This window comes from Apis cerana, linkage group LG1 (assembly GCF_029169275.1).
Source record: "Apis cerana isolate GH-2021 linkage group LG1, AcerK_1.0, whole genome shotgun sequence".
NCBI lineage: Eukaryota > Metazoa > Arthropoda > Insecta > Hymenoptera > Apidae > Apis > Apis cerana.
Window position 1 is genome coordinate 21,373,282 of NC_083852.1, and position 19,351 is coordinate 21,392,632.

The following is a 19,351-nucleotide window of genomic DNA, read 5'->3' on the forward strand; positions in this document are numbered from 1 at the left end:
CTCAATAGAAACTTAAATGTAGAAACGAAAACGAAATTCAGCATGGCCGCCAAAAAGATGCGTGACAATAAAAGATTCTCTTTCGGGAGACACTGTTTAAGCAAGTAAAGCTTGCGAACGTGAACCGAAAGCACCAAACAAACACTTTATATATTCTACTCGACGAATAGGATTCATTATTTCGTACGTAATCAACGGACGGACTCGATCGATCATTTTTAATATAGAGATACATAATATATATATATACAAATTTACGTCGATTTACGCATCATATTTATTAACAAACCCGAAATTTTCACGCTTACCTTGCGCTGGCCAATCGTGAGTGCTCCTTACTCTTCATCGCTACGGTTGTGTTCGCGTGTCGGCACATCATATAAATCGCCATCGAAAGAAATACCAAGTTCGCCTAATAAGAAAATCAGATGACAATTTCTGGTATCGAGTATCTATCCTCTAACGGTTATGCACGGAAAATATATACATATGTATTATTGAATTATTCATACGGGTTTTCACGTTTCATCGAAACGATGCTTCAACAATTATCATTATTAATTTGCAACAATTGTCTCCTTCCTCGCGAATCTGACATCTTACCAATATAACGAGTATCACTGGTCCAACGAAGCTGAAGATGAAGTAGTTGTCCGCTCGTAGCCAGCAATATCGATCGGTTCCGTAACTGAGAGGATCGATTATACAAGAAATAGCCACGACCAGTAATGGAGCACCGTAGGCGATCAGATAATACCAGCGTAACCTTGATTTTTCCGCTTCGAACACCTCGATCAGCATCACGTATAATTGGAATCCTGGAAAAGAAATTTCAAAGTAGAATCAAACTTTCTCCCATTGATGAATCACTCATTTGTCGTTCGATAAATGGCGGATGGATAATATTTACGGAATGGAATATAGTATAGATACCTTCGAGGAACATCCAGGCGAATGCGCAAAGGAAAAAGAAATGCAATAATCCAGCGACGATACCGCAGACAATTCTCTGGTTCGTTTGCCCGATTCCGCAAACGAATAAAATTTCCGCGATCAACAGGCACACGCAGAGATTCTTGTGGATGGTCGTTCTGTCCGACTGAAAGAAAGGAAAGCGAGATTCTCGGTTGAAAATTCGAAATCGGTGCAAAATTCGGTATCGTGTAATAATTACCTTCAGTCCGCGAAATAATTGAAAGGTCAAAATTGCTAGAACCAGGCAAACCACGGAAATGATACAGCCGATGTAGGTGATGATTTGCAACGCGACCTGGTGAGCTATGTCCAATCTGACGGCGTGAACGTCCATCAGAACGGCAAAATTTGTAAGATGATTGCACTCGCACACTGTGTGAGTCTCGTTGGTTTTCCGTATTTCGCAACCCTCCTCTGACCAAGCGCTGAAAATTGAAAATATTAATTGCGTTAATCTTTCCTTTCTTTTTCAACGAAACGACGTGATAACGAGTCACGGAAAAACACGCGTAATGAAAGAGAAAGAACTTTTTCAATTACCTTAAAATGTAATCCCAGAATACACAAGTCGGATTGGTAACGTTCTCTATAGATAGATGCTTGAAATAGACTCTGACAGGCTCGTTAAGCTGAATATGCCTTCCTTTGCCTAAAGACGCGGAGATCACTTTGCTATTTAGAAGCCTGGTCGTGTTCCTTTTCGGTAATGGTTGCTGCTCGTCGTTCATGACCAACGATGACACCTCGGCTTGCGGCTGCAGGATCTCCTCAAGCCTGTCAAAGGCCATGAAGACCAAACGGACAATGCCACCCTCGCTGTTCTCTAGCAAAGCTCCTCTAGTTAACTCGACACGATCGTTCGAGGCTGTCCACCTCTGTTGAGCCGCCTCTGTCGGGAATATCTCTAAATCGTCACCGATGTTCCGTGCATCCAACACTCGCACTTCCATCACTGTTTCAAAAAAAAATAGTATTTATGTATATTGGATCATTGGATATCGAGCGATAAGTAGAATATTTGGATTGCTATTCGTGACAACCGAACAATTTGATGATTGAGAAATACACGTCCACGCGCGAGTATCATTGGAATGAAATTTATACTCTCTCGAAGGGATATCGAATCTCTGGATGGAGTTAACCGAATTCTACAACGTTCGACAACAATCCCACGACTATAAAGTTTCGATTCATCTCCTGGAACGAACAACAAAACTAAACGCGCCACATCTTTCCGTCCGCCATTTTTTCCTTGTCGGCGTTCCTCTCATCGTGTATTCCCCATTCGATCAGTCATAAACGTGATGTGGCACGGCCGACAAGAAAAAAATTGGAGGCTAGCCGGCGATAGTAGTTACTTTTCTGTTAGCACGGAAGAAAGAGCACGGTCAGTTAGGGGAATATTATGTTACATGGCATCCGGCCGGCTGTCGCTCATCAAATCCATCTTCTTTTTTACCCTTTACTGTTATCCTATTTATCACGTGCGGATCTAATGTTGCTGCTACCACTTGGTTCGACCGCGGCGCAGAAACACGCTTCCACCAGCCTCAATCACGACCGCGCGCGCGCCACGTTACTTCCAGGAAGTAAATCAAATTGCTCGTAATTTTCTCCATGTTTTGTTGCGTTAATACAACAGGGCAGGGAGAGAGGGGGAGGAAGAGAGAGAGAGAGAGAGAGAGAGAGAGAGAGAGAGAGAGAGAAGGGTAAAGCTCGGGTTACAACATTATCCAGCCAAGATACCAGAGAATTACGATGGGTTTGGATCTTTGTTTTATCCACGCCGGATATTACCAACGTCGCATTCCGTAAGATAAGCGATCTAGATTTATGCGACCCGATCCCAAAGTCGGACCTAGGATACTTGCACGTCCATTGTGCTAGACAACTCAACGTTAATTCGTTATCCCATCCGCCACTCCTTTTTACTCATCACGAGTATATATATGCCTCTCTCCCTCCTCCTATCGGACGATCTAAATTAGTTCGTGGGTAATTTTTACCATTCAAATACCACGCGTGTACGCGTGCATTTGATGATAATTCCGACTAATTCCGGAGATCAGCGATCTCCGCCTCGAATTCCCAATTACGTTTCGCCACGGAATGGTACCCTCGCGAGATCTAATTTCCCAACGTACACCCACTCCCCACGGTTGTCTTCTATTCAACAAGTAAAAATACGCTACTTACGTATGTTCCTTCCCTCGTGAGTGATCGTTTTCTCGTGCATCAACGTGTCGGCCAGCAAAAACGCGTTCTCCTCGAGCCCGATCAATAAAGAGGTCGCGACTCTCATCTGCTCCTGATGGCTCAGATCCTTCCAGGACGCCATTTGCGCCTTGTCCAGCAGGTTGCTACCCGTCCTCACGACACCTTGGAGCAGCTCGGTCACGCTCACCTCCCTCTGATTCGCGTCCTGATACGTTCTTATATCCTGCGCCATCTTTTCCGCCATGTTCTTGATGATCTTGGTCGTGATCATCATGTCGCCACCGTAAAGCCCTCTGCTGTTGTTGGTCACCTGCGACAGTTCACGGCTGATCCCGAGGATCACGTCGCCCTCCGTCACCCTGTTCTCGAGCGTGGTGAGCCAAACGGAGCGGCACTCGCTCAGATCCGGGCTGTCCCTGTGCCAGAAGGCCGTGTCTCCTCTGGCCAGACATCTCCAACGCGCCAAACCGTTCGCACCGCCTGGACAACTCTGAACGGCGACATCGCCCGCCCTGGTCGTGTTCCACGACAGGTTCCTGGCTATCACCGGGGGACACACTTGTCTGCCGTAGTCGTACCATTGCCCGTTCGAGCTCGACTCCGGGTATAAGGTACTCGGCACTGCAATATTTGAGTTAGTTACGAGCGTTAGTTGCCCTGTTACTTGGCTTTAGTTAATGGCGCGGCTTTAATGTGATTCTACTGTCCGATCCTCGGCGGACCGGCGGCGGCGACGGGGGAGGGGGCTTAGCTCGCGCTCAACATCGTATCGGGTCTGCGAAATGGAATTTTGGATACCCACGGGTGCTTTAATCTTTTGCACTGATTGTTACAGAGAGTTGGCGAGTTATATCGAAGTCGAAGGTTGGTTAGAGCTCGATACGATTTATACGATGGCCTCGATGGTGTTTGGTTTACTTTAATACACGGTTGCATTTACACCCCGGGAACGACTCCCGGGAATACGTGGTCAAAGCAATTGGAAAAAAAAAAGATAAAAAAAGAAAAAAGGAAGAATCGATAACTTAGATTCAGGGAAGATATCCATTTCAGGCCCTATCCCTATCCCTACTCGAAACTCTCTCAAGTTCTGGCGGCTGTCTTTTGAATATTAATCCTTTCGGTTTCGGATCGTGTAACTGTAATTGACAGCTGACAAGCCCTCGAGCGAACGTGTCGACCGTAATCGAGTAGAGAGATGTTTCGAATTACCCCACACGCATGAATGGATAGATCGTTGCAAGGTATACATATATATATATATATATATATTATATATTTATAATTGATCAAATAAATAATTCATCGTTTTCCTCCTGTCGTCTATCTTATCATCGAACAAATTCGATAATCTAATGGGGAGAGCAATTAGCTCTGTTCTCAAACCTTCAACTTCTGGAGCACCGTCTCTCCTCGACTTCGATGATATAGAATAAACGATACCGCTCTGTACACACGGTCTCCTTATCAAAACGCCATCAACGCTCTTCCCTCGTTCGAGAAGATCTCGATCAAACACTCGAGAACTTACCAGTGGTCCTTCGACTCGTTCTCCAAGGGGCAAAGGTCGACGTGGTTGTGGCTTGAGTGGTCTCGGGAACGATCGGAGGCATCGCCGGTGCATTCGCAGACGGAACATTGGCAGGAGATATTAAGTCTTGGTCCACTTCGACCTCCATATCGAGCGGCGACCTCGTCGACGTAGGACTGTGAAATGGAACGGTCGTTTGTCACTTTGAAACGATGCTGTTGCCATCGTGTCGGCCGATGCTCGTCGTCCAACGAGCCAACGAAAATATTTCCTCCCCGGGTCGGGGAGGAACGCAACGCAATTCCATTTTTAATGGAACATTTCGATAACTTTGTTTTTCCAACTAACAAAAGGAGAGAGAATATCCTTCCGGGCCGTGACAAAGTTGCGCGGTACGGAAATATCTTTATTATTTCACGCTTCAATTTGGGAAAAATATCATCCACTCGACCGCCACGTATCTTTCGCCGATATGGATGAAAATTATCACGGACATTTTTCCAATTTTTTCCCCCAAAGAAGCGAAAAAACAATATTTCGAAACGGAAAATTTAAAGTTGGAAAAATTATAAATAGAGTAAATCGAAAGGATAGGTTCGAAAAACAAGGGGTTTCGTATTTTAATTCGAAAGTGTTTAAAGTGTACCGACCTTGGAGTGGTGGTTATTGGAAGCGCCGGGGTGGACGGTGCTGGTGGCTGCGGCGGTTGCTGAGCCGAGGGTGTCGTAATCCTCGAGGGAGGCCTGACAGTCGGCTTAGCCGTGCTCCAAACGCTCGGCTGAGAAGTCATGAACCACGGAGGACTCGGACGGGACGTTGTCGTGGTCGTTGCCGCTGCAAGTGTTGCGAGTCGGTGTCGTTTTAATTCGTGGAGGAAACAAAACAAAAGTGAAACGCGCGCCAAAGGAAGGCGAGAAACGAAAACGAGAAAGGGTTGATGGCGAAAGCGTCGACGGAAACTGAAAGAGTGGCTCGTTAACTTTCGCCAGGTTTACCCTCGAAAATCCTGAGAGCTCGTCCACGAGCTTATCGGATTCGAACGCCGAGTATAATTAAAAAGGAAAAATAATTCGAGGACGTGGAAGGTAGACGAAGCTGGCTGCTCGTCAATCGCCTCGAACGAGGACGGATATTTTAAACCTCGTTGCAGTTACGTGGATCGTAGTAAGGATCGATCTCTCGTCGAAACGTTTTCTCTCTTTCTTTCTCTCTCTCTTAGCCAGAAATTAACTCTCGTCGTCACTTGTTTCTTCGTCGAATCGCCCCGTCACGATGAAAACCGTCTTTAATCTCGTCGATTCAAGCTCATCCTTTTCTTTCTTTTTTTTTTCTTTTTTTTTCCCCGACTTTCGTTAAATCTTCGCACAAGAGAGATTAATCGTGACGATAACGATCGCGACGAATGACTTCTACGAATGAATATTCAATACATATATACTTTATTTATAAACTCATCATTACACGTATCGCGCAATTAAATGATATCGAGTCGGTGATAATTTATCTCCGAGTATTATCGGGCCATCGATTCGACGTTGATATCGAGAGAACGATCGGTGATGGTTTCTCCAGAAACCGACGATTGCACTCTCTCTCTCTCTCTCTACTACGATTGTCCATGCCCATTTCGGGATTCCCTTCGTCGTATCTCGAATATATATCCACGTACATAACAATCGTACGGCGCGATGGTTCAATGGAACGATCGGCCGAACAATCGGTCACGCGGTGTCGAATCGATCGCGAAGAAATATCCCCGAAAACGAATATCTCCCTCTCGACCACGAATCGGGGCGAATCGAGTCGAAACAGGGACGACAGGATTAGCCTACCTTTGGAGCCCGGTATCGTGACTATATCTGGCCTAAGAGGAGAGAACGATCTTTAACCCAAGATGGCGACGGCAGTTAATCCCTGAACGGGATGGTCCGCGTATTTCGCGGCACTATCTCTATAGAGGTCATCTTTATTGGCCGAAGGGGTTGGCGATAAGGTAAAATACCGGACGTTGCCGATGTCCGTTCACGATAGTCCCGGTTACGCGGGAGAAAGACGGCCGTATGCGCATCGAGAGACGGAGTATCGAGAGACGTGGAGAGAGGGCTTTTCTCTCGCGGTATCGGGGCTACCAACGGGCTCTATCCCTTTACTCCCTCTTCGATATACGTCGGTTCAATCGATCTATCCAGCCCACCCCTCCCTCTCTGGATATCGATCAGACGAAGACGAGGCGTTGCGAGTCGTGGAAAGCAAACGGAGAGGCAGAAAGCAGGGGGAGAGGGGTGACAGTTTATGGTCCAATAAGTGATTGTGTCGAGCCGGTGCTTTTGGTAGCTCGTAATCGGGGGTAAGTGTGAACGTCGAAAGAAAGGAAGCCGTCTTCGGTTCGTTTGACTGTTCGGTTAAGTCTGTTTGTGGATCGTAAAATGTTCAAACAAGTGCGGCATTCTTGGGGTACAACAGGAAGTTGAAAGTGCGTATGGGAAAGACAAGATTTTTGCGAGGATCAATGGATGAGGAGGGAAATTGAATTTTTTCTTCCGGAATCGAAGAAATATCGAGCTAGTTGAGACGATGATTCCAAAGAAAATCAAGTCGTATGAAAACGTGTTAAGTTGATACGAATATACTTGATGATCGATCGATGGAAAATTAATCGCGATATACGGAATAACGCGAATTGGAACCATCGCCATTTCGTCACACTCGATTCGCGGAATCGATCGCTTGCAGCAATCTTTCCTCCTCCTCCTGTTTCCACATTTGCCGTGTTTGTTCTTATTGAGGTCGTAGAAGAGTTTCATTACGATACGAAACACGTCAGAGAAGTTGGACGTGCAGCCGCATGTTCCACCGCGTTACCGATCCCCACGATCGATTTCTCGATCGCGAAGATCACGTCTTCGCCTAACCCCTCCCCGTCTCTGCCTCCCCTTCCCTCCTTGCCGTCTTTTCTTTTCCTCTCCATTTTATACTCCGTCTGTCTCGAGAGTGCATAGCCGATGCAAGCCGCTGGAAGATCTTTATCGGGACACGGGCTCGCAGTTACGTGGGCAACGTGAATCATAAGCGCCGACTTCGGGAAATCCTAATCGATTCTCGCGGTCAGTTGAACTGATTTTTACCCGCTCGAGATTTAACCGCGTCTCTTTTTTTAAAAAAAAGCGAATATCGAGAACTTTTTCCTCTGGAAAACGAGATTCTTGGGACGTTTACGATTTCCTGAAATTCTAAAGAAAAATTAAATAAAATAAAAATAGAAATGGAAATGAAAAACATTCGAATTTTTGCGCAATGGACGAGAAAAAATACAAGAAAAAATATCGATATCGGGGAAAAGTATCATTTTACGCGATATTTGTTAAAGATAAAAAAATTCTCTTCAAAAGAATACACACGTATGAATCGTTAACAAAGTACAATTTACGTTCTAAACTATTTTGGGATAAGAATTGTTAATACGCACGTTGAACAAAAAAGAGGAAAAAGAAAAACGCCGTAGATCAACAATTAATTATTAACAAACATTTGTAATATTCGCAAATGTATTCTTGCGGCCATTTTGCTAAGAATGAATGAACGTTTCGACGGCGAGGTCGGCGCCTATGTTCCCCGGTATCTACGGAAGACCGTTGGTAGAATAAACGATACAGGGTACAGAGATATTACGAAGGGAAGGGCGCGTACAAAAATGGCGGAGTCTTACTTACCGGACAGGCAACGATAATGCGCCTCGAGGTACTTGTGCGTGTTGGGACAGGGATCGCCGAATTGCAGCGTCGATGCAACAATGCTGCAGTTCTGCTGGTCGTTGCACCTGGTTTGCGATTGGTCGGTTAACATGACGTACGTACGTACACCCTTACCAAAGTGTACTGAACCATGGATCCTGTCCCTTTTCTCTTATCGTCGTTACGGATGCTCGAGATGGGGGAGGAAGGATTATTTGGGCGAAGGGAGAGACTTTTTCGACGAACAAGTTGTTGCCAATTCTTTCTCACTCGAAGGTTCACGCCTTCCTCCAAGGTGCGCGACGACACGAATAATACGAATAATTCAATGATTCTCCGAAATTTATTTTCTTCTTTCTCGTTATCGTATCATCCTCGTCGTTGAGAAGACTTGGAAAAATCGTGAACCTGGTCTCGCGTGTATAACTCGTCGACGAAAGAAGACGATTGAAAAGACGGTCGAAAAGATATGTGTGTGTGCACCAACCTAGACAATAGTACTGCGCCTCGATGTACTTTCCGGTTCCGGGACACGGATCTTCCTCGAAAATGTCGCTGCGCACGTCCACCGAACAGGAATTACGATAATTGCACCTGCAATCGTCACGAATGAGCAAAAGAATGTCACCCAAGAGGAGAATAACAAGTGACGAAAGAAGATTCGATGGGATGAATTTCTTTAACGAGAATCAATGGCGCCGATGAGAAGCGAACCATGACGATCTTGAAAAATGTTTTCGAGTTTCTAAATATATATATATATATATATTTCTTTTTTTTTTTTGCCTCACACACCATTGAATTATAAATTATGAAAAATTTTTTCCAAGATATATATATATATATTTACGTATTTACAATTGGAGAATTTTCATCATGTTGGAGGCACGATATGTTGGATTTTTGTTTCATTGTGTTATTTCCAAACGCGACAGCGTATCGGGAGGATGTTAGTAACAACAGATGTTCGATACTCACGAGGTACGCGTGTTAGCAAATTACAACAGGACATTGAGTTAGTAGAAACAGAGGTTTGCAGTAGTTCTAAAAGCGCAGTATGCGTTCGTGGTAATAGGACAGATGAACTTGTACTCGCAACGTCGTGCGTCGATTATTTCGTGTTAATGGTATCACGGAGTGTATGTACAGAGATACTAGCATCATGCAGAAAACTGGACTCAAAACACGTTGCAAATTTTCCTCAACGAATATATCACACGCGTCTTTTCTACTTTCCTTTTCTTTTCCTTTCTTCTCTGAATTAATTCATCGTTTCGACGCGAAAAAATCGGGTCGCAGTGTTGAGCGAAATGTAAAATTATTTCTTTTTCCTTCCTTTTTCTAAATTATATTTCGACGTATAAGAAATTGATCAAACGAAATTCGATCGATTGTTGTAGACGTGGCACTTTGTTCCGCGTTGAACGCATTCGAGCAACGAACGCAAAAGTAGTAAACTTTGGCGAAAGAAATTTTACGTTATGGTTTTAACTTTACAAGAGACTTCTTCGTTATAGGGTATCTATCTTATTATTGGATTCGTGATGGACTTTTAAAGCTTTGCAAAATAAGAACACAATGGAACGGGGAAGCTTATCCCGCGAGCACGGTAAAGCGTGAGGGAATTGGTTCCTACATAGAGAATTTTCTACTTATCGCCGAATCTTTAGTTAGCTTCAAAGATGTTTTCGCTCGCGATTTTAATCCCAAAGACATTCGTTATTCGCGTGGATCGTTTGATTTGAAAACGAACCGTAATCGTCTTAACGGCGAAAGCAGCTTAGCAGGTCTCTTGGAACGGAATCGTTTCATTAAAAATAAATCGACGAGTTAAACGCGGCATTTTTACTCCATACCCTCCATACTAGACGAGAAAACCAATCCTATTTTATAACGTTACTAGAGAAATCTTATTGACGCGAAGAAAGGGAGGAAACGAAATGGGCTATAACGAACCGATCGATGACGGAAGCGCACCTGACTTAATGATCCAACTATCGAGTATTATTAATGCTTTACAGCACTTCTTTAAAATCAATTTCTCTTCCCTCTTTTTTTTTGTTTTTTTCAATTTTTCACGCTAAGATATATTAGATATTCGCGCAGAGATCGGTAGAAAATTTTCTCGAATTTTTAAGAAATTATCGATAAGACAACACGGTATCTATTTAAAGATTACGAAGAAAATTCGCGATAAGTCGATTAATTAATCAATTATATATATATATATAAAATTTTTTGGATCGAAGGGCTTTTTAACAATTTTCTATATTACATCCATCGAGTTGAATGTAAATATACAGTCTCGCGAAATCAGGCTTTGTCAATATAAATTTTAATATCTGTTTTCTCGGCAATTTGTACGAAATGTAAATAATGTCGTATTTCGCAGCGTATGTATATCTCGAGCACTAATATTATCGTGTTTATAAATATTCCCATCTCCAATCTTTCCCGCGTATATTCGTGTGTATCGACGACGAACAGTTCAGTGTCCCGCGCGCGACGCAATCGAACACAAAGCTCGTCGAGCTCCAATTTCGTTCTTTCGTCGGGCCTTTCGTCGCTTCGATCGCTTCCTTTTTCGCGTAATGCACGCACGAAGACCCGCCTTGGAATTAAAGTTAAAGTGCGCGCACGATTTAATCTCGATCTGGGGGGAAGGAGGGGGAGGGGACGAGCCATTAAAGCCGAGTGCACGGCCCATTGTTGCGCGGAACATTGTCGTTGCGCAGGTGCAAAGCCCTCGAACACACGACCTGTTATCGGGATACCAACACGCTATCTCGAAGGATTAATCGCGGCCTCTGCTTTTCCAAATTTCATCGAAATTCCCTCCTATTGATCCCGAATGCGAATTTTTCGGGACGAGAATTTTTTTGATGCGAACACGGAACGCGGCCGGAGAAGAAGAGGAAGGTTAAAGAAAGGAAAGAGTTCCTTTCGGTGAAGGGAGGGATTAATTCGCGCGGCTGACACGAGCCGACGATCGATCCTCGAAGCGAAAGGGCTGGATTCCTCCCGTTGACTTTGCAAGGGTTGTTCCGGCCACGTCAATTTGTCGTGATTCGAGTGGCGTGTATCGACAGTTACCCGACCCGGCCAACTTCTGGTTACTTGGTGTAATTGGCCCCGCACGTAGATTACCATGTTACCCACGGGAGGGAAGAAAACCGTTCCTGTTATCGACAACAATCCTCGATTTCTCGTCTCTCCCCCCCTCAAAGTATCTTTCCCGAGTTTTTGAAACTTTCCCGAATTTGTCAAATTGTGCGTGAAACGAGCGTGTGAAAGAGAGAAGAGGATCGTGAAGAACAACGTGCGCGCGTGTTCTCCATTATTTTCATTTACGACGTCGGGCTTGGTGTCACGGTGTGACGTCGCTCCCTCTCCCCCACCTTTTTTTTCTTTTTTCTTTCTCGTCGGGGATCGTCCTTGTTGTTGCACGCGCGCGCCACCGAATCGAATCACCGCTCGGGGTAAACGTAATTTCAGAAGGAATAAACTACGTGGGAACACGAAAAATCGCCATTTCGCGGATGTTGGGCCGCTCGTTATTATTAAGGCCTTCGCCCTCCCGCCCTTACACAACCCCTTCTCAACCCGTTCCTTTCCATCCACGAGGAATCGCGTTCGCCCGCGTTGTATCGCGCCGCTACTTTGGGATCGGCTGGTGGTGGGTCGCTCGTTGCTTTAATCATCGATTTCACGATGATCCAGGGACGCCTTCCGACTCGCGTGGGCCGGCCCCCGGATTTAATACATCTCGACCCGTTCACGGCTCGCCACGGTGCTATTTATCTGGGCCAACCACTGTTATTTTTTTCCCCCATGCCCGCCGCCGTTTCGCCGCACAAAAAAGGAGTTTCGAAACGGCGAAAAGCCCGCCGGCGGGATGTTCCAACCAACGTCCGACTATTTCTTTTTTTCTCTCTCCCTCCCCTCCCCCCTTCGCTTTTCGAGTCGCTTCCCGCCGAATTGATCCCCGCATTACAAAGAAACGGGTATATAATCTATGCATGGAACTTTTGATAGACTCTCCGCATCGGTTTAATGACCGTTTTACGCGTTACAAAGAGTTCCTCTCTCGCTCGTCACCTCGTTTTTTGGCAGTGTATTAAAATTTCAATTTCGATCGTCTCTCTCTCTTTTTTTTCTTTTTTTTTTCTCTCCGTAAACGTTCCATAAACGGTCTCGAATATATCCATGTTATAAATATAATATTCCGATAGATTAGCAAAGAGGGGTGGGTAATTGTGTACGTATATATACGGTTGTTTACAGAGAAATGTATAACCCAAAAAAAAAGCAATCCGCGCGCGTTGATCGAATTGCGGTTCGAATCGATGTTCGAAACGTGTTACGACATCACGGAATGGAATGAGAGAAGATGAAAGATGACTCGTGAAATGATCGTGGACGAAAAATTTGGAGGTTTTTTTTGAAACGTTTTTGTATTCAATTCGTTCAAAAAAAAAAAAAAAAGATCGAGGAATTCTCCGGACGAAATCGAGATTCGTTTCAATCGTAGGAATCGTTGTCGTTCATTCGTCGCGATTTAACACCTTTAAACAGAGTTGTATGTACATTCCACGATACGTAAAATTTATATATGGGTTGGGGAGGGAGTCGGTATCCGATAATTCATCTGCGATTACACGAGAGCACCGAAACGTCGGGTGGAAATGTAATAACGCGCGTAGATCAAACAACGAGATCGGTGGTCGGGATACAGAAGCGAAGGATACAACAGGGGAACAAAATTAATATTTTAATATCGGAAACGATTAAAAAAAAAAAAAGAAAGGAAAAATCGCTTTTCCTTTTTCGTTGGAAAAGGTGATTAAAGAAACGGAGATTCGATCTAAATGCCGAATAAAACTCGGATCTAAAGTCTTCCGTAAAAGTTTATTCAAATGATAGCTCGAAACCCGGCGTTTTTCCCCTATCTAAAATTCTGCCCGATGATTTACGATATCCTTATTTATGCACCTAGCGTTTAATAACGGCACAAAACGGAACGGCCACGACGCGTCACGCGACACGCCTCGGGTATAACCTCGCTATTTCGAAAAAAAACTTTGTCTCCTTTTGTCTCTTTCGAAAATCCAATTCGTCCATTTATAAAATTTTACGTCACTCACTTCCATTTAATAATAATCGATACGTTTCGAATTAATTTGCAAACATTTCATATTTCGTATTTCGTATCAAACTTTCATTCGCAATTAATTTTTCGATCGATCGAATCGTATTATTATCGACGGTGAAACATTTACAACGATCGACTTTGGTTTTTTTAATTTTTTATAAAAGTTCCTCGTTGATCCGGATGAAAAAAAAAAAACTAAAGCGGAACTAATCCAGGCACGCGTCAGAAATATTACCGATCGTTTACCGAAATATCTTGTAATCGATGGTTTTTTGGTCGATTAGAACGACACGAAAGCGCCATTCGCGTGGAAAATGGCCAGGCGAAATGAGGTCCGTGACGGGGGTTACACAGATTCAGTTTTAGCCAGAAACACGGGACGCGATTGATCGAAACCGAATCGAGGAATTCATTCGGAATTTCCCTCCTTTCGCGACCGATGGCGAAAAATCAATTAACCAAGCCCCGAGGGGAAGATTATGAAAAATCGTTTTGATTTTAGATGGTCTGGTAACCTGCGTGACAGCGAAACGGAACGGGAGAGAGGGGGAAGTGCAACGAACAGCGAATCGGGGTGATGTAAAACGCGGCTCGTTGATCCGCGCGCGAGCCGATTCTTTAATCGAGGAAGGAATCTCTTTGTGCGCGAAACAAGCGGGCAGAATCGGTCTCGGAAGGGACGGGAGCCAGCCGAAAATCGGGGGACGAGATCGTGCCCGTACTCTTGCACGTATTTTCGTCCTCGCGCCCGTTTCATCCTCTCCTCGACTGGACACGAGCGAAACGAACGATCTGACAGAGGAAAAAAAAGAAAAAGAAAGAAAGGAAGGATGTAGGAAGGACGAAGGGAAGAAACGCGTGGAAAATTGATCGCTTGGAGAAACGTGATCGTTCGTTTGTGGACGAATGATTACCGTCCGCGTCACGATGACCAGCGGAAAAGGAGAATTCCTATGGGAGATGTAATTGGAAAGCTTTCGAATATTAATCGATCGCGTCTTGAAAAGGCTTGATTAACGATTGATGATATTAACGAAACGAGACGATTAACGTGCACGGATTACTTTCTCGGCATTTTCCATTTTTTTTTTCTTTTAATTTCGATTTAATCGCGGTATTATTGTTGATTATTTACGTTAATTAAGAACGGATATTATTTCAATTGGCGCATTAATTGGTTACGTTTGTTCGCTTTTTTCTTTTTTTTTTGAAGCGTGATAAATGAGTGTTGGGTATATAATTAAAATTGCCGTGCAGCAAATCTGACGAAGATTGGAAAAAAAAAAAAGGCGGACGCGATCTGCAATTTGTTTCAGTCGGAACGAGCAATTAATCGATCTTACTTGTTGTCTACGTACTTCGTCACGAGGAGTTCGATCCGCTCGTTTTGCGAGTAAGATGCCGCGATTACGTTCCACTTCATAGTTGAATGGGTTGTAAAGTAATTTCATTCTTCGATGCTTGTTTTTTAGCGCGGAATTTCTAAACGAGCATTTTATGTTCTTCGTTTTAAATCTCTTTCTTTTTTTTTTGGAAACGCACGATGCTAAATTCGATATTAAATTTTTTCGAACAGAAATCTATCTTGGACGATTCGATTTTTTATCGTGGTATAACATTTACGTTTATATATATTTTCGTTACGCGAATAGCTCGTAACGAAAACATATGTACACAGTGTAAATAAATGGAAAAGATTTAGTGCAGAATCTCGAAAGGAAATTGATTTCAGATTGTGTCGTGATTGCTGTGAGACGAAAGGGTGTGACGAATGTCGACGAAAAAGCCTCTGTTCCAGAAAGAATTTTCCCCAGGATAATTTCCCTCGCAGACACCATAAGGATGTGTGTGCGACGATCATGTCAGAGTGGAGAAACAAGAGAACACAACACAACAGGAGCATCTCTTCCGTAGCATTCCGGACGGTGACAAGAGTAAAGGGGAAAAAGATCCATGGCAGCACACACGTTCTGGCGTTCTTTTTATATGTATGTATAATTTTGTTTTTTTTTTTTTTCCTTTCCATTACGAATCAGACCTGGAATAGTAGCGTCGCAGAAGGAATTCTTAACTCGCGATATGTTATTCGTAATATAACAAATAATTATTATTCTCTAACGAACGAATCTCAATCGAAATTTCGTTTATCTTTCGTAAAAATATCACGTTTTAAAATCTCCTTCTGCGAATTCTCCAGTTACCGTCACGATCGTGATTCTCATCAACGATTTTTCGATTATATAAATCGAAGATAAAAATAAATGGCTAAATGCAATTATGCAATTATGCAATTACGTAAAAATTCGTAATTTCGATCGAATGGAAATCTCTAATGGATCATTGCAACGAATCCGCTAACTGGCCAACGCAAAGCGTTGCAATGATCGAGTATATAAAAGGTAGCACGATCGTGGCTGTAACCAGCTGTACAAACATCCACCAACTCTCTCCATAAGAGTTTTATGTATTACATAATAAACTTGTGGCATGCAATTTGGTCGCTTATGTGTCAATATGGAGCAAGGATATCACGGGAGGTGCGATATGTACATTGCTTATTTACAAAAAAAAAAAAAAAAAAAGAAGAAGAAGAAAAAGAAGAAATTCTCAGTTTTCTCAGTAGTGTTACCAGTAGTATTCGCCCTCGTAAATTTTCGCCCGTTCTCGCCCTACCTGTACTCTGTTCTACCGATTTCCTACCCTTATATATATCCGCCATTCCCTTACCACCCCTACAACCCTGTTCCACGAGAGTAACGAGAAATATTCGTTGGACTTTCGCCGCGTTCTCGTGATTGGAATACTTTTAAGTACCTAACTGGGAGCTCTCTAACTCTCTTGCCTTCTCTTTCACTGCATCTCTCTCTCTCTCTCTTTTTCTCTCTTTATCCTTTTCTACGTTCAAGTCTCTTCCTCTTAATCTGCCAGGGGATTAAACGAGTTTTGTCGAGAGAACTTGAGGATAGGTAGAGAACGTGTGCGGATACATTTTGCGTGTTGTTCTTAAAACGAGATACATCGATGGATATGATACGATAATAAGACAATTGTTGTTGATATGATCGTTGATTCTTCGAATATGAATTTGAGAGATTTCGATCGATGTCTCTCTCGTTTGCAAAAATTACATGGTAAATAAATTTTTGGATAATTAAATTTCCTTTCCTTAAAAAATTTAAAAATTAATCTTGGAGAATTGTTTGCGATTATCGGGGACGAGACAAACTGATTTTCTTTCCTTCTTTTTTTTTAAGAACGATATTTAAGCGAATTTTATCGAAGCAGCGTAGAAAATTGCGTAGAAAATAATAGATTTTTTTTTATCGATCAATCACGATGTCGTAAACGCGTTCTCACGATGGTCTCACGTTGGGAGCCGCAATGCGTTAATAGTTTATCGACGGTCGAATGCTTGCTCGCCAATTACAGTCCACGTCTATTAACCGTTTCGACCGGCCATTTAAGGCAACTAATGAAAATCCCGGCGGAGTAAGCCTCGTTTTGCTCTCGATCGTCCTACACGAGAGAAAAAATTCCGAGAGGGTAACCGGACAAACATGTTGGAGTGTATTTTTTGAATAAAAAAAAAAAAAAGAACGAATGAAAAATCCGAATGAGAAACGCTTTCAACGAAGAACATCCAGAGAGACTAGAACGAGACGAAGAGAGAAATTAAAGAGAGAGAGAGAGAGAGAGAGAAGGGTTAAAAATCGGGCGAAAAAGGTGAGAGAGCGACCGCGACAACGACTATGATCGCGTTAACGTTTTTTCAATTGAACGAAAGAGTTAATTTCGCGATAATACGATTATCGAGGGAATTGGCGCGGCTGCAATTAGTTTAGGCTAAATGCGAAGCCCGGGATTGCGGGTCGAGATTGGAAAGGGCCGGCGAAAAAAAATACAGATTGATCGAATTAAAGGAAATCGGCGGAGGGAGGCAGCATGGCGGGTTGTAATTTTCGATCGGTCGATGGAGATTGACACGGCTTATTCCATGCAAATGCAATTATCGTGGAGAGTTTCGAGTTCGCGAGAAATTAGTCGGAGAAACGAGACGAGTCGACTTTTCGAGCGACGATCTGCCTTGCTTCCCCCGTGATCTCGGTTTTATCGAAACGAATATAAATAATATATATTTCGATCGATATTTGTCTCATTGTCTCCTCGATATTGATGCGCGTTCTTGAAAAATTGCTCGTGAAAATAAGAATTTTTATCAATAACGAATATCGAAAGAACAGATCTAGCTCTGGCATAAGCGTTTCCCCCATTAACGCGATGTGTTTACTTACGATTTTTCTCTGACTCGTCCCTCTGTTTTCAGGTATGTATGAAACACCGCAAGGAAACTCACTACACGAGAGAATGAAAGGATAAACACGGATAACTATCGAAACCTTCCCCTTAATACGCGAAAACGTATACCGAAAGTTGATCGTTTCATTATTAGCCGCTCTCTCATCCCGATAAAACGGAGGAAATTGTTTATCAACGAACCGTGCAGCAAGGAACCAAGGAACCAGGGAGGATTTCCTTCCCATTTTTCCTCTCACTTTGTCTTCTTCTCGATCGCGGGTTTGGATTTTGATAAATATCAAGGAGAGGAGGATGGAGGAGACATCATGGAAGACGTTCTCGTAATTGTTCCCGGCCCGAGATTAGGTCCGATGATTGCGATACGAAATTACGTTCTTCTCACGTTTCCCTGCCACGGTTAATTATCCTCCTTGGATACGATGACGAATCGTGAAATTGTTTAATGTATCTACGTCGGATCGATTACGCCGTATCACATCCCCCTCCCCGCGTACCGTGAAACAATCTCTTTTCTCTGCCTACCCTCGCCTTTTTTCTATTCCTGTCTCTCTTCTTCTTGTTGTTCTCGTCCATGCGTCTTTCCTTCTTTTTTATTTTTTTTCATTTTTTTTATTATTTTTTTTTTTTTGTTCTTTTCTCTCATCGATCGCTCGTTATTAATTGGCAAACTAACAAGCAGTCAGGAATCAGAAAACGTTGAATTTAATTTCCGAACGTAACGAGAATCGACACGCGTCCCGCGTGTATCAGTTTGTGTCATCGATTATCGTCGGTGTACAACGGTGACTGAATAGAAATATCGCGAAAATATAAATATTAAGAATGCAAACAACGATCGTGCTGCTCTAAATACACACATACATATATATATATATTTTATTTTTTTTTTTATTTGCATCATTCAGTCAAATCCAGGCGATCGTGTCGTGTTTGTTAATCAAATATTAACGTTCGTAATTCCTCCAGTCAGTGATCGTGACTGCATTCGCGTTAAAGAATCTTTAAAGAGGTACGTTCCTTCTTTTTTATTTACTTTTTATAATGCTTCGAATGATGAATGATTAAACGTCGCTGATTCTCAATCGCGATAAAGAAAAAGAAGGAGAAGAAGAGAGAGAGAGGAAAAAAGAAGTTTATATCTCTGAAAAAAGAAGTTTATATCTCTAGAAAAAAAGAATCCTGAAGGATCTCCAAGTTTTCGAACTGGTTCCCTGGTTGGTCCGAGTTAACGAGGGGAATCGAATCATCGAGTGGCTATTAGCGCAATGTAATTACTCCGCGATTGCGCAACCTGATGGAAAGAATCCGTTCCCAGAAGGTTCAGGACAGCAAGCCTTTCCTCGATGATCATTTTCTATTATGGTATGTACTTGTTCAGTCGAGTTGTTACGGCTATTTCTCACATGGAAAACTTTGAAACTTTCGTTT

The 19,351-nt window shown here is 43.1% G+C and overlaps 1 protein-coding gene and 1 long non-coding RNA gene across 24 annotated transcripts in view; one reads left to right on the plus strand and one right to left on the minus strand.

Annotated features, from left to right (window-relative positions):
• The window catches only part of LOC108002419 (latrophilin Cirl), a 361,012-nt gene that overhangs the window by 16,834 nt on the left and 324,827 nt on the right, over positions 1 to 19,351 (minus strand). For 12 of the 15 annotated variants that reach the window (XM_062075120.1, XM_062074878.1, XM_062075257.1 and 9 more), the window contains 9 exons: positions 8,434 to 8,540; positions 5,374 to 5,557; positions 4,724 to 4,899; positions 3,172 to 3,813; positions 1,516 to 1,927; positions 1,175 to 1,400; positions 934 to 1,099; positions 604 to 818; positions 309 to 412 (listed from right to left, as the gene is read on the minus strand). In XM_062075120.1, the coding sequence (XP_061931104.1) occupies positions 309 to 412; positions 604 to 818; positions 934 to 1,099; positions 1,175 to 1,400; positions 1,516 to 1,927; positions 3,172 to 3,813; positions 4,724 to 4,899; positions 5,374 to 5,557; positions 8,434 to 8,540 (2,232 nt within the window). Of the gene's footprint in view, positions 1 to 308; positions 413 to 603; positions 819 to 933; positions 1,100 to 1,174; positions 1,401 to 1,515; positions 1,928 to 3,171; positions 3,814 to 4,723; positions 4,900 to 5,373; positions 5,558 to 8,433; positions 8,541 to 8,941; positions 9,049 to 19,351 lie in introns of all 15 variants that reach the window. The other 3 variants (XM_062075036.1, XM_062074804.1, XM_062075318.1) reach the window with 2 other exon arrangements.
• LOC108002423 (uncharacterized) overlaps positions 10,083 to 19,351 on the plus strand; it is a 163,559-nt gene continuing 154,290 nt past the window's right edge. For 8 of the 9 annotated variants that reach the window (XR_009830546.1, XR_009830578.1, XR_009830580.1 and 5 more), the window contains exon 1: positions 10,083 to 19,285. This is a non-coding gene — a long non-coding RNA (uncharacterized LOC108002423). The remainder of the gene's footprint in view (positions 19,286 to 19,351) is intronic. The other variant, XR_009830560.1, reaches the window with a different exon arrangement.